The following is a 13,875-nucleotide window of genomic DNA, read 5'->3' as shown; positions in this document are numbered from 1 at the left end:
ATCCCAAGAGCAGATGTTTAATGTGATTCTGGGGGGAGGAGGCTGGTGAACTGGACTGTAGAATATTAAATTTTTTTAAATTTTTTTTTTTATTTTTACAAGTTTTATTTGTTCTCTGTCTTGTTATGCCTACTATTTACTGGATATTAAATATTCCATCTCTGAGATAATACCCACTTATTTTTAGCAGGTATAGAAAGAGAGGTGCTTGCTTGCAGAACTAGTAGCTTTAAAAAAAAAAAAAAAAAAAAGAGCATAATAACACCCAGAAAAACACACCATGCTTTGAATCAACAATTAGACCTCGTTAGAAACAGTTCTAAAGGAAACCACAAGGGCAAAGGACAGAATTTTTGCCTTCAGCAATTTACTATTAGCAGATATTACTAAGTATTTAGCTATCAAAAAAAAAATCATAAAATGAGATGCAAATTTCTTAGATATCTAGAAAGAAAAAAGAAGGCATTTTATTTTTTATTATTAAAATAATTTTGGGACTATTTTAGAAAAATCTATATAAATCTTTAACTTGGAAGATGTCCATTGTTATCCAGACAGAAGGATGGGCATTGTTGATACACATGAAAGAGCCTAGCAGACAGGTATGACATGTAGGTTTCCTTGTCTTGGTTCTGGTACAAGGTTAATGGACCTTTTGGCAAATTATTTTTCCTCCTCTTCTCACTTATCTCTCATCTGCCTACTCTGAAAAAATATGGAAAGCTTTCCATGTTTGCACAGCACTCAATAGAGACAGTTAATGATTTCTCAAAGAATCATGTCTTTGCTTCAAAATTTGTTAACACCTTTTGATGTGAAAGCGACAGTTTTAACAAGTTATTCATGTTTCCAAGAAGCTTTCAAAGTTACCAATAGTCACTGAGGGATGTCCATCCAGAAAACAGTGTCAATTCCACAACACCGTCTTTAGAATTTGCATATTTAGGTTGGTGTTTTCTCAGTCTACCTTCAATTCATCCTTACCTGGATCAATTACTTTTATGTTGTTCTTAACATGAAAGAAGTTTGAGACATTGAACTTATCCAGGTTTGTGGGATCCTGAAAATAACAATTAAAAAAAAAAAATAGGTTGTTAGGCACCCATTCCATGCAACAGACTAGTCTGAAGGGGAGACAGTGCCATAATAAATGCATAGGGAGAGAAAGAATAATTTTCATACTCCCCAAACCACAAAGATGGAAAAAATACAAAGCAATCAACCCCAACCAACATCAGCAATGAGCCTGTTCATGGTAGGCTCTTTAGGGATCTGGAATTAGTACCAAACATAATGAAGTTACAAACAGAACTAAGCTAAGTCTACCCTATCCTAGTGAGAAGAAAGAAGAAGAGCTGCAATCCCCTGATTCTTCCCTTTGTTTCGTGGCTTGGTCTAAGATCTATGTAAATTCACATTAGCTATCTCCTCCTCTTAATAACAGCGTGCCTGATTTGCACATGCTCTGTGAACTTTTGTATTGCATTTCAAATTACAAATAAACCTCAGAGCAAGTCTTTGCAGTCAGAACTGGTTTGGTTTTGATTTTTTTTTTTTGACTACTGAAATCCGTGCTTACAGAATTACATTTAAAAATAAAAAAGAATAATTTAAAAAAGCAACAAAAAGTGGTATTATGAAAACTCTATTGAGTGATCACTCAAAGAAGACAGCAAAAATACAGAGTCCGTTAACTGTGAGTCTTTATAGTATCTCTAGGTAACTTTCTGCATAATTTTGACCTTTCATTAGAGAGAGTGAGATAAGGAATGTCTACTGGTGATCTAGGTTACATCACACTATTATTAAACTGTCCTTAATCCTCTTCTTACAATGACTTCAAGGTTTTCTCGTCAAGCTCCTCTGCAGCACAGAAAGGTCAAAACATCAGTCCAGGACACCCAGTTCTGGAAATTCTCTTACAGAAAACAATTCAAAATCTAAAATACCAAAATGTCTTAATAAAAAATATGCAATAGTTTCAAGTTCAGAATAAAAATAATGCAACATATTATGCAAAGAACTATGACACTGACATATATAGTATTATCCCAAACAAATTTATCAAAGCTTCTCAGACTACCACTGCTGGTAAGAAGTTCTGACAATTCTATCTCTGCTAAAAGTAATGATTAATACAAGCAGAGCTGGTAGCTCCATCACTTATTTAATGACCTAATTATGCCTTTTATTCATCCCTGAAATGGTATGCTTCCACCAGAGAGGTGGGCAGATGGATGTACCTGCATCATCAGAGCCTTAAGCTCTAGTGAATTAATGGCCTCTCCTGGCCAGAGAAAGGCTAGACTCACTGGGATGTTCCCAGTCCTGCCAAGATTAAGGCCTAGAGCCCAAAGGCCTAAAGAAATCAGATCTGTGTTAAGTGCACAGAAAACTGAAAGGAAGATGAACCATGAAGAGTAAACTGGCCTACTTTTGTTTGTCTTAGCATGTTTAAAAATATGTCTTCAAATTACATGGGTAAGAGTCTCAGGGTTTTTCTTATTAAGGTTACAAACCATAAACTTTAGTTTAGCAAATTACTAGCACAGATACAGACTTCAAAAGATTGCTAACTACTGTGACTATTAAAAAAACTCATATTTGATGTTTTCCTGAAAGCTGAGCTCTAGAAACAATTAATCTCAAGCTTTACTGCACTTACTTTTTTACTATCATTTTCCAGTTTCACTTACTTAGGGAAATAGCTTAAACTCCATTAATCTTAAGTACCATACACATGACCCCCCAAGAACAGCAGGTTAAAACCAGCACAGTTTTAGACTGTGTGATTTCTTTGAGGCCTGATTCCTTTCTTACCATTTGGTCAGCCACGCTGCATCCCTAATTATCTTCAGGACTGCTAGCTTCATACACTGACCATGTTTCAACGCATCACTTCTATACCAGCCACTCTGCACACACACTGGTGCAGGATTCACCCTCAAAGAGCCCTCACCCACAACCGAGAGGAAATCTGCTCTGACCTTCTGTCACACAAAGAGCAAACGAGAAATAGCTGAGGACTGAAATATCAATTAACAGTGCGCAGCTCAGCTACCTCCAACTTAGCTCATTAGTTATGCTTCCTGCCACAAATGTCAATGATGTTTAACAGCTTGTCAGGAACCACATCTTGTCTCACACTTGTTGCAATGGGAAAAAGTCCACAGGACTGTCAGAGCCCACCACTGTGTCCAGCAAAGCACTACCTGACCCTATTCCTCTCTGTGCATCTTGAGCTGGGGCTGGTGCTTATTTCAGCCTGTCCACTCTTATACAAGGGAATCCAGATTATACATATTTATGTGCTTGCTATTAAGTTCCACATCGTTACACAAAGAATAATTTGCAAAATATATGACTGAAAACACACACGGAATTTACAGTAACACTAATTAAAAATAATTTCTACCAGACTGTTGAGCAGATTTTGTCGCAAAAATTTTGTCAGAAAAACACTGGACAGGAGACCTTGAGATCTAAAAAAATTTACTTGGAAGATAACTTCAAATTAGGTTAAGATTTAGACTGAAAACTAGCTGAAAACCTGTAAAACATAGGACTGAAGGAATCACCTAGTTCTGAATTGTCATCTAATGCAATCTTATTATGTCAAAACTCCTTCAAAGCTATACTGCATGCTACCTTTAAAACAACTGCAAAGTGAAATGATGAACAGCAATCTGCCAGAATGGGAAGCAGAGAAGGGAGGTAGGAACACTGCAAACAATACCAGACTTCCTATTATAGACACCCTGCCATACAGATCTCTAACTGCTTACCCATTAAGTCTAACTAATAAATCTTGAAGTACTTGAGCTGTCTGCCAGCTGGTAGTACATTCATGACATTTGCAAGGGATAGTAAGTTAGGCTGAGCTGATCATCTTTCAAGGTAAAAGTGGGTTTAGATTTACAAAAAATACAAAATACAACAGCAATATTCCATTTAGAACAGATACGAACCAGTACAGTTGAGAGAAAAATTATCTGAAATAATGATAAACCGTAAGGAGAGAGAAACTTGGAAAAAAGTAACACTTGCACTATAGAAGATGGAAAGCTTGACTTGGGTTTGTGGCAAGACTGTACAGCTAAGAAAAGGAAATTTCAACTTGAGGGTAAAGAGCTACAGTCTAAAAAATCCAGTCATACTAAGACTGCTGGTGTCTAGGAAGGGTTTTGTATGGAATAATGTCATATGTATTTCTGTTGTTACCAGCAAGATATTAAACCAGAATCCATGACATCTTTGGCCTGAATAACTGCATTCCAGTTTTGGTAATGTATCTTGCATACCAGGATATTCTTCACCTCCTGCCCTGAGGGGCTGGATAATATTGCCATATGTTGAAAAACTGCCATGCTCTACACCTCAGGACATCTGCATTTCAAAAGGTGAAAAAAGCAATTCCTGTATATGTAAGTGCAGGAAACACTGAGGATTCCTTTACAAAGAGAAGCATGTCTTTTTAACATGATCTAAGATAGTGTTATTAACAACTAAGCTTGCGATTTTGCTTTTTTTAGTTCCAGATCCAAAATAATTTGTCCTTTTTAACAAGTAAACTTAATAGCAACAGGACACAAATAACTATCACTAAAATCAAAGTGACCAGTTGAGATGGTGCTCGCCGGAAAAGATAGCAGAGATGGATTATGATTAGCGTTTGAAAAATGTTTAGCACTGAGAACAGAACAAATAATTTTATGCAATTCTCTCTCTTCTGGAAAGAGCAAATTTTTTTGGGTTGGTTTTTAATTATATACATTAGGAGAGAGAGGTCAAGTTTGAGGTTAATTTCTATTCTGGTAAAAGAACATCCCTAGCAGCTGTAGGATTGCCCTTTATGTATCAATAAGGAAGAATGTGATCATACAAATAATCTGTAAACATACATTATTCAGATTTTCCATTTATCATGTTGTATTTCACTATCAAACACAGGTACCCCATCTGCTTCCTAGGACATTCAGAGTCAGCCTCTGGAAATGCAATTTTCTATTGATAAACACAGCTATTACAGACAGTCCTATTCAGCTGTTATTTGCAAAGCAAAAAATGTTTTTTATAGCAACTTCCTTTGTATCTACCTTTTTGGCAAACAGCAAGGTCACTGTTACCAACTCACTCTCAATTCCAACTCTCTCAGATACCACAGTATAGAATTTATGTGGGGGAACAGGAAACCAGCAAAGTGATAAATATCAACACAGAATTGAAAGGTTTTTAAGAGAAGTGGGATTTGGGATAGAGCTCTAGAGCCACAAATTGAAACACAACAGATTGCAGTCATGAACTCTGGCTAAGAAACAAAGCCACAGGTGGTAGAGTTTGGCAGTGTGAAGCCACCATGCTGCCTGCAGTGTTGTCAACAAGAGAGCTTATAGAGGAGACACTGGTCTGTCTTTCAACAATTTACATGAAGAAAATACTATATGAAAGTAACAACAGATTCCTGTACCACATATAGATAAGCAATTTTAATACCCAGGCTCGTCATACCACTTCAGGTTGCATTCTGGCCTCAACAAAGCAAGTCAGGGTAGGGCAGCATGTGAATAGGAGAAATCAAGGTATACATGCAAGTTTGCAGTGGGTGTTGTGCAGGCCATTACACGGCTCTTCTCATTCAACACCCTGAAGCCATTTTAGCCTGTTTGTTGAAAATTCTTTTTTGAAAAAAGTATTTAAAAACTAATTGGGTGAAGGGTCAAACTTTAGCTGGTTAACATTTAGCATTCAGATGGTCAAAATCTCTTCCAGTCCAATCCCAAGATGGAGGTATCTTTGCTATTTCTAAACTTATTTGAGAAGAGTATACTACAAGATTGTACACTACAGAAGTTAACACCAATCCATAATGAGTTGTTTACTTAAGAGGAACAAATCTGCTCAGGCATTACAGACATCATCCTAAACAGACAGGAGAGGGGTACAGGCATTGTACGGCTGTAACCTCCGTGCAGCTGGCAGGATGACAGTACCAGTGACTGGACAACTATTGTAATCTACTTAGTTTCTGTTAACAGACGTATTCCCCCACACAAGATGGAAACCCAACATGTCAAGAACAGAATGAAGATGAAAATCTACATAGGGAACATCTAAATTGCTAGCTATTGCATTTTGAGATTTAGGGGACTATAGCATCTGTTTGCTTTTATGAAAAATCAAAGCTAGGTGTGTAACAGGAACACACTCTTTATACATACATTCAATTCCAAACCTACAAAACATACCAAAATATTTTTAAATGACTGCAATTTCAATTATTTGTTCAAAATAATCTGGTTTTCCATACTGATGCACAGAAACATTTTTAGTCACTCATGTTGTCTTTTTTTACTGTTCCAAATCCATTAGCAGCCATGCAGTTACATTCAAATAACATTCTGTTGGGAGCTTTCAATCTGAAAAAGCTATGTTTTTTGCTTCCGTTGTATTAAAAACATTTTACTTTGTTCATTAGCTTGAACAGCCACAAGCCTAAAGAAATAGAGAAAACACATTTATAAACATGCTGTTCAGCACTGCAGAGTAGGGAAGAAGGGATAAAACATTTAATTTAAATTTAGACATAAATGAGAAATATTTTTCTATTCAAATTAGACTGTATTAGTCTTGGTTAGTGGCAAGGAACTGTTCATGAGATGTATATTAAATCATGACTCCAATAATAATGATCCTTGAATCTTTTTCTCCCCTATTTTGAAATCATGCAAGCTTAAAAATGCCTACTTTTAAACAAAAGTTTTAGATCTTTTGATACTAAACTTCATCTGTAAATAACTATCTTCTACACTCTCAAATTTATAGTGCTGTTTTAATTTAGATTTTAGTCCTGTTAAAATCAGTAAAAGACCAACATTGGTATCTATTCAGAAGAAAACCATTCTAAGCAAGCACTTAAAGAAAATCCTCTGCTTTGCTGCTTATTTTATTCTACATTTAAGAGAAACATTCTATAAAAAATGCTTTTCTGAAGCTTTGACTCTTTTAGGCATCTTCAAAAGAGTAAGATGCACAATCAACTTCAGTTTTAATGTAACAAGTTTATATACATTCTAAATCACATTTCTTTTGATAACATAGACAACGTGTTGTTGGCTGTGTAGAGCTGAAGATCCTGGACATATTTTTATCCTTCCTCTACCCAGTCTTTTCCCAACGCACTTCTGTTAAGTCTCACAATAAATTGGAGGTGTCACAGCAATTTTTCAGGTAAGATTAATAGAAAAAAACCCAAAATCTTATGTGTAGTGGCATATCTAAAACTTACAATTACGCACAAGATCTTACATTCATCGGATACAGTGAAATAGCGACCAACCGCAAATACATTTGTCAAAATTCACATTTTTACATTGCATCCTTGACTTTTTCTGGGCACCTTTTATTTTTTTCTCCTTCAATTTACAAAGTTGAACAATCTGCTTATCTATAAAGCACACAATAATCACTCTAGAGATTTGTCAAGCTCTAAGTTATATGGCATCTTTGTGGCTCATTTGGACTACAAAGAAAATACAGCAGTTACCCTTCTACCCACCTCCAAGACACACACAGAGACAATGTTTCCCTGTTCAATTGTTCTGGATTCCTGCTACAACAGTGTACATAGCAACAGTCCATACTCTGCAAAAAAGCTGTATAGTACGACATATAACAGAGAGAAAAGTTTACCTGCAGTGTCACAATGTCTTGCCGAGTGAAGGGCTCATCTGTCAAAAGATCCTTGTAGCTCTTTGGCTTTATGTTCAGCTGCTCAACTGCCTAACAGCCAGGCAAAAGACACAGAAGTTAAAAATTTGATTCTCATGTGTAAATATTACAAGTAAATATGTGAAACCAATAAAACCTTAAATTACAAATGATTAAGAAACAATCTCACCCATTCTCAACTGGCAGCTGCAATACTTTCATTGTGACTCAACAGTTTTGTGTGGTTTGCTTTTTTTAAAAAAAAAGAACCTTGCAGTCTCCATTCCATAGTTATGCATATCATTTTAACCAAATCCATCATAAAAGTACTGCCAAAATAAAAAAATCTTGCTAGCAGTTTTCTAAGTTAAGTATTTTACAGATGATATAAGACAGGCAGCTTTAACAACGGGCCCGTATCTCCCCCACTGTCAGCATCCCTTAGGGAGACGCACGTGTCCCAGGCCAGCCCATGCAACAGCAGAGTTACATTAGCCCCGCGCTCTCTGTCCCCCCTGACTGCTGCACCCAGCCTGCAGCAACATGTCTGTTCACCTGAGAAAATTAAATGATGCTCAACAAAGCAGCAGCCTGTTATTTCCTAGTGAGAATCAATGTGGAATAAATACTTTGTTGTTGCAAACAGATACATCATACAGAGAGACAACTGCAGAGGTCTACCTGCAAAAAACCTGAATCCATCTTATTCACCCAAATGTCCTCTATTCTCCTTCGATGAAAGCGAGAATATTTTTCTAGTACCTCCAGAAGTCTGTAAATTAATTCTATGCTTATTACAAACTGATAAATGCTAATGCTTCAAGTGGTACACCACATGAGAAACAGGCCTTCTTGACAGAGCTTGTTTAGGAAGCCCAGTATTAGAAATTGTAGCAAACTGAGCAAGAGTTTTACAATATCGACAAGCATTTAACAAAGACTACTCTTAAACTCATTCTTGCCTTTTAACCACAGCAATCAAAGGATCATGCTTCCAGAAGGAACAGAAAATACTTTCTATTTTAACCTAATGTTGACTGCTCTCACAACTGGCATGAAGACAGTTCAACTACACCAGAGCATGTTGTAGTTGAACTGTGATGAATCCAGCCTTTTCCTTGATTGCAATGGTTTCAGCTTGTTCCTCTCTCAGTATCTGAAAGTCCTACTGAAATTTCCCATTAACAGATTTCCAAAAGTGAATGTTTCAGTGCTCAGACTTTTTACAATGCTAGATATGGGTCCATTAATTGAAGGATTTATGTGCTACTGAAAAATAAATAACCCTTGCTTTTACAGTAAGGATTGTGCAAACAAGTCACAACTAAAATTCCACCTGGGTTCACACAAATAAAAATGCAGTTCAAGTGTCCATTAAGGCATTCTGTCTACTCTTTCCCCAGCTCCAGTTAAAATACTCTTTTTCATTCATTGATATGAATAGCAATGAGGCAATTTGTGTTTTGGTGATGACTCTTTATCAGAAAGAAGACAACAGAAAATTTGTCTATTAATTCAACTGAGGAGCATATAAAAGCTACTTATTTTGGTCTACAAGATTCAGTGCATGCAGATTAACTTAGGAAAAAGGTTTTAAAAATATCTATTAAATCATATTCTAGGGTTGCTCATATTTTGAAGGCAAAAGTTGGACAACAATCTGTGAAGTCAGTTCATTTCCTTGTACTTTAATTTCCCTGGCTGTAAAACATGAATAAAACTTAACCTATCTTTCTAAAGCACTTTGTTATCTTCAGTGAAATGCATCAAGTATAAAATATAAACAATGAAATGCAACAGAGAACCCACCTCATAGGCAAACACATTTCCAGTTGTCTTGATGGCCACAATATGGGAGTTATTGGTGAATACAGTAAACAGCACTGGACAGTGGTATTTACCTGATGGAGGGGAAAAAAATTTAAATTTGACATGAAGTCCCTGCAACTGTTTTGAAATTACTAATTTCTGTTATGTCTGTGAAGGATATTTACATTAATTTTTAATATAAAGTGTAACCAGTGTGTATTTAATGGTGTTTTAACTATGTTCTGATTCTTCAGTGCCAAATAGAAAAAGTAACACTTAAGAGAATTATAAAGCAAGCAATGAAAAGGCAGTTTTGAAATTTACTGCCTTCAATCCCCCAACACAGAACTTTGTCCACTTGCTTGATATCTATGAAGTACCACAGTATAATTGTTATTGTTGTAATCAAAGCTCTATTGATAGCATGAGCCTGTACTTTGTAACATGCCCATGGCTCTATTTTCAGTGTTGCTCCCAGAAATAAAAGTTTAGCTTACATCCTACAAAAAAGTTCACAGTAGCTGTTGTACTTTTAGGAGAGGAGAGCATTTTGTATTCAAATGTGGCAAGCAGAATGCCATTAAATCTGAACACGTTATTCAATAAGGAACCCAGCTTCTGCTCTAATCAAGCTGTGAATTTTCCCAGGAGGGTCAGCATAAATATTAAGCATGTCAACAACAAGCAAACTGATGGAAGGCAATGTACAAGGGAAAAGAAAAATGTCTCCATGATTTCAGCAGAAAGCAATTAGAAGCAGGTTATTAATACTTGATCAGTTTGCTAGACCCGGGGGTTTGGGTGAGATTTTGGAAATAGGTTGGGCCTATTTGGTTCTTTTTTTCCTAATTACTATCTGAAAATCAAAACCAGCAGGGAGACTGGAACAGAGTCTGCTCACAGCACCTACAAACACAGGAGAGGCAAACCCCTACAGAGTATTTACCGTTAACTGATCAGCCAGAGGAGGCACTCTGACCTTCAGCACCCAGACCCAAGTAAAAGCTGAGGACTGTTTCTGTTAATGCCACCAGAGCTGAAGGAAAGCCATTGCCACAAGGGACTGAAATTCAAGAGGAAGTTTAGAGAGGGATTTTTGGAAGCGGCATCAGGGTATGGCCCAACAGAGGGCTACAGAAACACGCTGGTAAAAGGTGAGGCCTCACTCCAGCTGCACAAAAAGGAGAAAATCACCGTTTTCAGTTCTAACAAAAGCAGAGCTGCTGAGAGCACACACTTCTTGATCTGGATAGAAGGTAGTCAGCTAAGGAGGGAGCATTACATGGAAGAAACTGCAATATCTGAAGACCTTTTTTACCATACAGATGTGAACAGAGAAGATCCTACGTATTTAGCAACCATTCTACATGTTTAGATTTAAAGAAAAGTTTGCAGATAGACAGAAATGCAACATTTTACTCTTCTGCTTTTGTTGCATTTTCCCTTGATCACGTAATGACACAGCATGCACCTTTTTGAGAAAAAGGCTTCTGAGACCGTGTGGCTGCCACCATAACGCCACCCCAGCATTATGAACTGGACTTCTTTAAGGAAAACACAGTATTACAGTATCTTTCAAAAACCTGGCCCCCAGTGACTATTGATCATTTTTTAACACCCTGATCTTGAGACAGATGGAACACAAAATGCAGAAGAAATCCATCAGCTAGAGAAAAGACCTTGTAGTCCACAGACTCTGGTAAGATAAGGAGATAGTCCAGAATTTTATTCCCACCTAATCCTTGCCACTCATTTCAAAGAAAACATTATCTGTCTTGTAAAAGATGAATTTATCTCCACTCTTCTCTTTTATTTCTAGCATCCTCTCTTAGAGGGCAGATTTTTATATCTTTAACCCTGCAGAAATAAAACTAGAGGCTGCTGTCTTGTGTGCTGCTATTCCCAAAATCCCACGTGTTCATTTAAGTCCAATTCATTTTATAAACAAAAAGTTGCTCAAAACCAAGAGAACAGCAAATGTTGCCACAGGCAAGTGAGAAAAAAAGATAACATATTATAGAAATTTAGCCTTTTCTGAAATTTTTCCTGAAAGTAAACAGTACCTTACTGCAGTAGCAGCTATAGTGAAGGGAAATTGCTGAATGTTTTACAGCTCCCCAGTGTAAAGAAAAACAGAAATGGAACTTTAAAGGTAAACATGTCACTCATAAGAAGCAGTTACTCTACTCAAAAAATAAAAACCATGATAGAGAACACAAACTATGTAACTTTAGCATGAGTAAGACAAACCAGGATTTATTAAAGCACTCGTTAAGGGGGGAAAAAAAAAAACAAACCACAGAAAATTACTGCACTTACCTTCACTGTTTTTAGCAAAATTCAGCTTTATAAGTGATTTGGCATCTAGTTTCTAAAGAAAATGAAGCATTAAAAAAATTAATCACAACAGAGTCTAACCATGGAAATAAAAGGAAACTAACATCAGTGTTAGGATTTTAATAGTACATAATTTATTAATAATATATTGCAAGTTGTCTGAATCATCAGAACCCTGGGAATTTAAGTCACAGACAGCCCACAGAAAGAGCCTGAGAACTGAAATACGTTTATTTACAGTGTTATAGTTTGTCACAGTACACTGCTAAGCAGAGTGAATAAACTCGAGAAGTTGCACAACCTTCTTAGCACAAACTGAAAGGGGAGTTTGCATGAAAAGCTAAGAGGCAAAGATCACTGCTGCTGATCAGAAGTGACAATTCAGAAGGGACCTCTGATGAAAGTCATAAAGCCAGCAAACCATTCTGGCAATCAAGCTCGCTACCTTTTCTGAAAAAACTGTAATTTTTCTTTTACTTCAGGAAATGTGTAGCAGAGACCACATGGTAACTAGCAATAAAGAAGAGAAAAGGAGGCACAAATTCTCTGGAGAGGCGCTTGGGGTCATGAAGGGAGTCCCAGGAGGGATCTTCAGCTGCTTAATCCCCAGGTAGGAATTCCAGGGAAGAGGGAACCGAGATGACAACCCAATACCCCAACCCCAAGACGGGTAATGTTCTCAGACGCCAGAGAGGACACCACAAACTAAGCTAGCTCCTGCTCTCCCACGCTCCCATGTCTACAGCATTTTTCTGCTGCCCTCTCTCTTGAGGGGCTTTCTGCCATGGGGAGGGAAGAGCTATTGGGCTGCCAAACACTTCTGGATGATCAGGCTGCTCCCTCCCCACAGCCTTCCCTAAGACATGAAAGCTGCAAGCACACTCAAAGTAACAGTGAGCCTTCAGTAACGTGACAGGGCAGGCCCACGTATGCCAGTCATTTCACAGGGTCAGTATGTGATTTGGGCACATCGCTGGCACGACAGGGCATACCACATCTGGGGTCACCCCACCAGCACAGCCCACTGGGGACGGTCAGGTAGCGCTCAACTGGGGCACCCAGTTGGAGACAAAGTCCAGCCCAGCAGGCTGTAAGGCTGAGTCAGGATCAGAGAGAGAGAAAAAAACAACAGACCCTTTGATTGTATCAACTGTCAGGGACAGTTTCACTGAAAAATTGATTGTTAAAAGCACACACAGCACAGGCCTTTTAAAAGAAACAATCGGTTCTCTTCTCAAAACACACACCTGAGCCGATTAGGGAGGTTTTTATAACCCAGACAGCTCTTTATAAACAGCTACAAGCGGAGATCTGCCAGCTGCAGTGCTGATGCTGCTAGTTCAATCATTATGGCAAAGAGCAATAACAAAATCATGTGAAACTTAAGTCAGTGGGCTTTTCTGCCTAATCAAAATTCATATTCTTGGTTCAGAGAGTACACGTTATGACAGCTGGACTCATTCATTTACAGGAAGGCACTTCTCAAATTCTTTTCAGCCAACTGGCAGGCTCTTTTGCTGCCAGAAAGGTAACCATCTCTCTAATTTATTAGCAAGAAGAGCAATGATGGCTAGTAGCAATAAGATGGGAAGAAAAAAACCAGAGGCCAGGTTAGGTTATATGTAGTTAGGTTAACAGTTGGGTTATATATGTAGGCAATGGAAGACTAGTGACACTGGTTTTCCTTAAGTGGATTCTCAAAAAAACCCCTAAACCCCTAACACCTGCACACTGCTGGGGTATAAAGAAAGACAGCAAAGGGAATGGCAGCTTCTGAAATGACTAAGTGAATACAGAGCTTTATTCATTTATTTATCTTCTTACAAGAACAAAATTGTCAAAGAAGTAGGGGAACAGTAGAGTTGCCAAAATGAACATATGATCCTGGACAGATCTGTTCAACCTAAACAACTTATTAACAGAAAGCAGCACCCATCTGTGCACATGTGCAACAGCCTAAAAGTTATGTTCTAGAAAAAGCTTCTTTAGAAATACAACCACTGGAAACATTAATAATTTGAA

The 13,875-nt window shown here is 37.5% G+C and overlaps 1 protein-coding gene across 1 annotated transcript in view; it reads right to left on the bottom strand.

Annotated features, from left to right (window-relative positions):
• The window catches only part of PPIL2 (peptidylprolyl isomerase like 2), a 71,371-nt gene that overhangs the window by 43,591 nt on the left and 13,905 nt on the right, over positions 1-13,875 (bottom strand). Inside the window, exons 6-9 of the mRNA XM_074843996.1 lie at positions 11,836-11,887; positions 9,517-9,608; positions 7,690-7,779; positions 985-1,060 (exon numbers count right to left, since the gene is read on the bottom strand). Coding sequence (XP_074700097.1) covers positions 985-1,060; positions 7,690-7,779; positions 9,517-9,608; positions 11,836-11,887 — 310 coding nt within the window. The remainder of the gene's footprint in view (positions 1-984; positions 1,061-7,689; positions 7,780-9,516; positions 9,609-11,835; positions 11,888-13,875) is intronic.

The sequence above is a fragment of the Strix aluco genome, chromosome 18 (genome assembly GCF_031877795.1).
Source record: "Strix aluco isolate bStrAlu1 chromosome 18, bStrAlu1.hap1, whole genome shotgun sequence".
NCBI classification, from domain to species: domain Eukaryota; kingdom Metazoa; phylum Chordata; class Aves; order Strigiformes; family Strigidae; genus Strix; species Strix aluco.
This window is presented reverse-complemented; position numbering and strand designations above follow the sequence as displayed.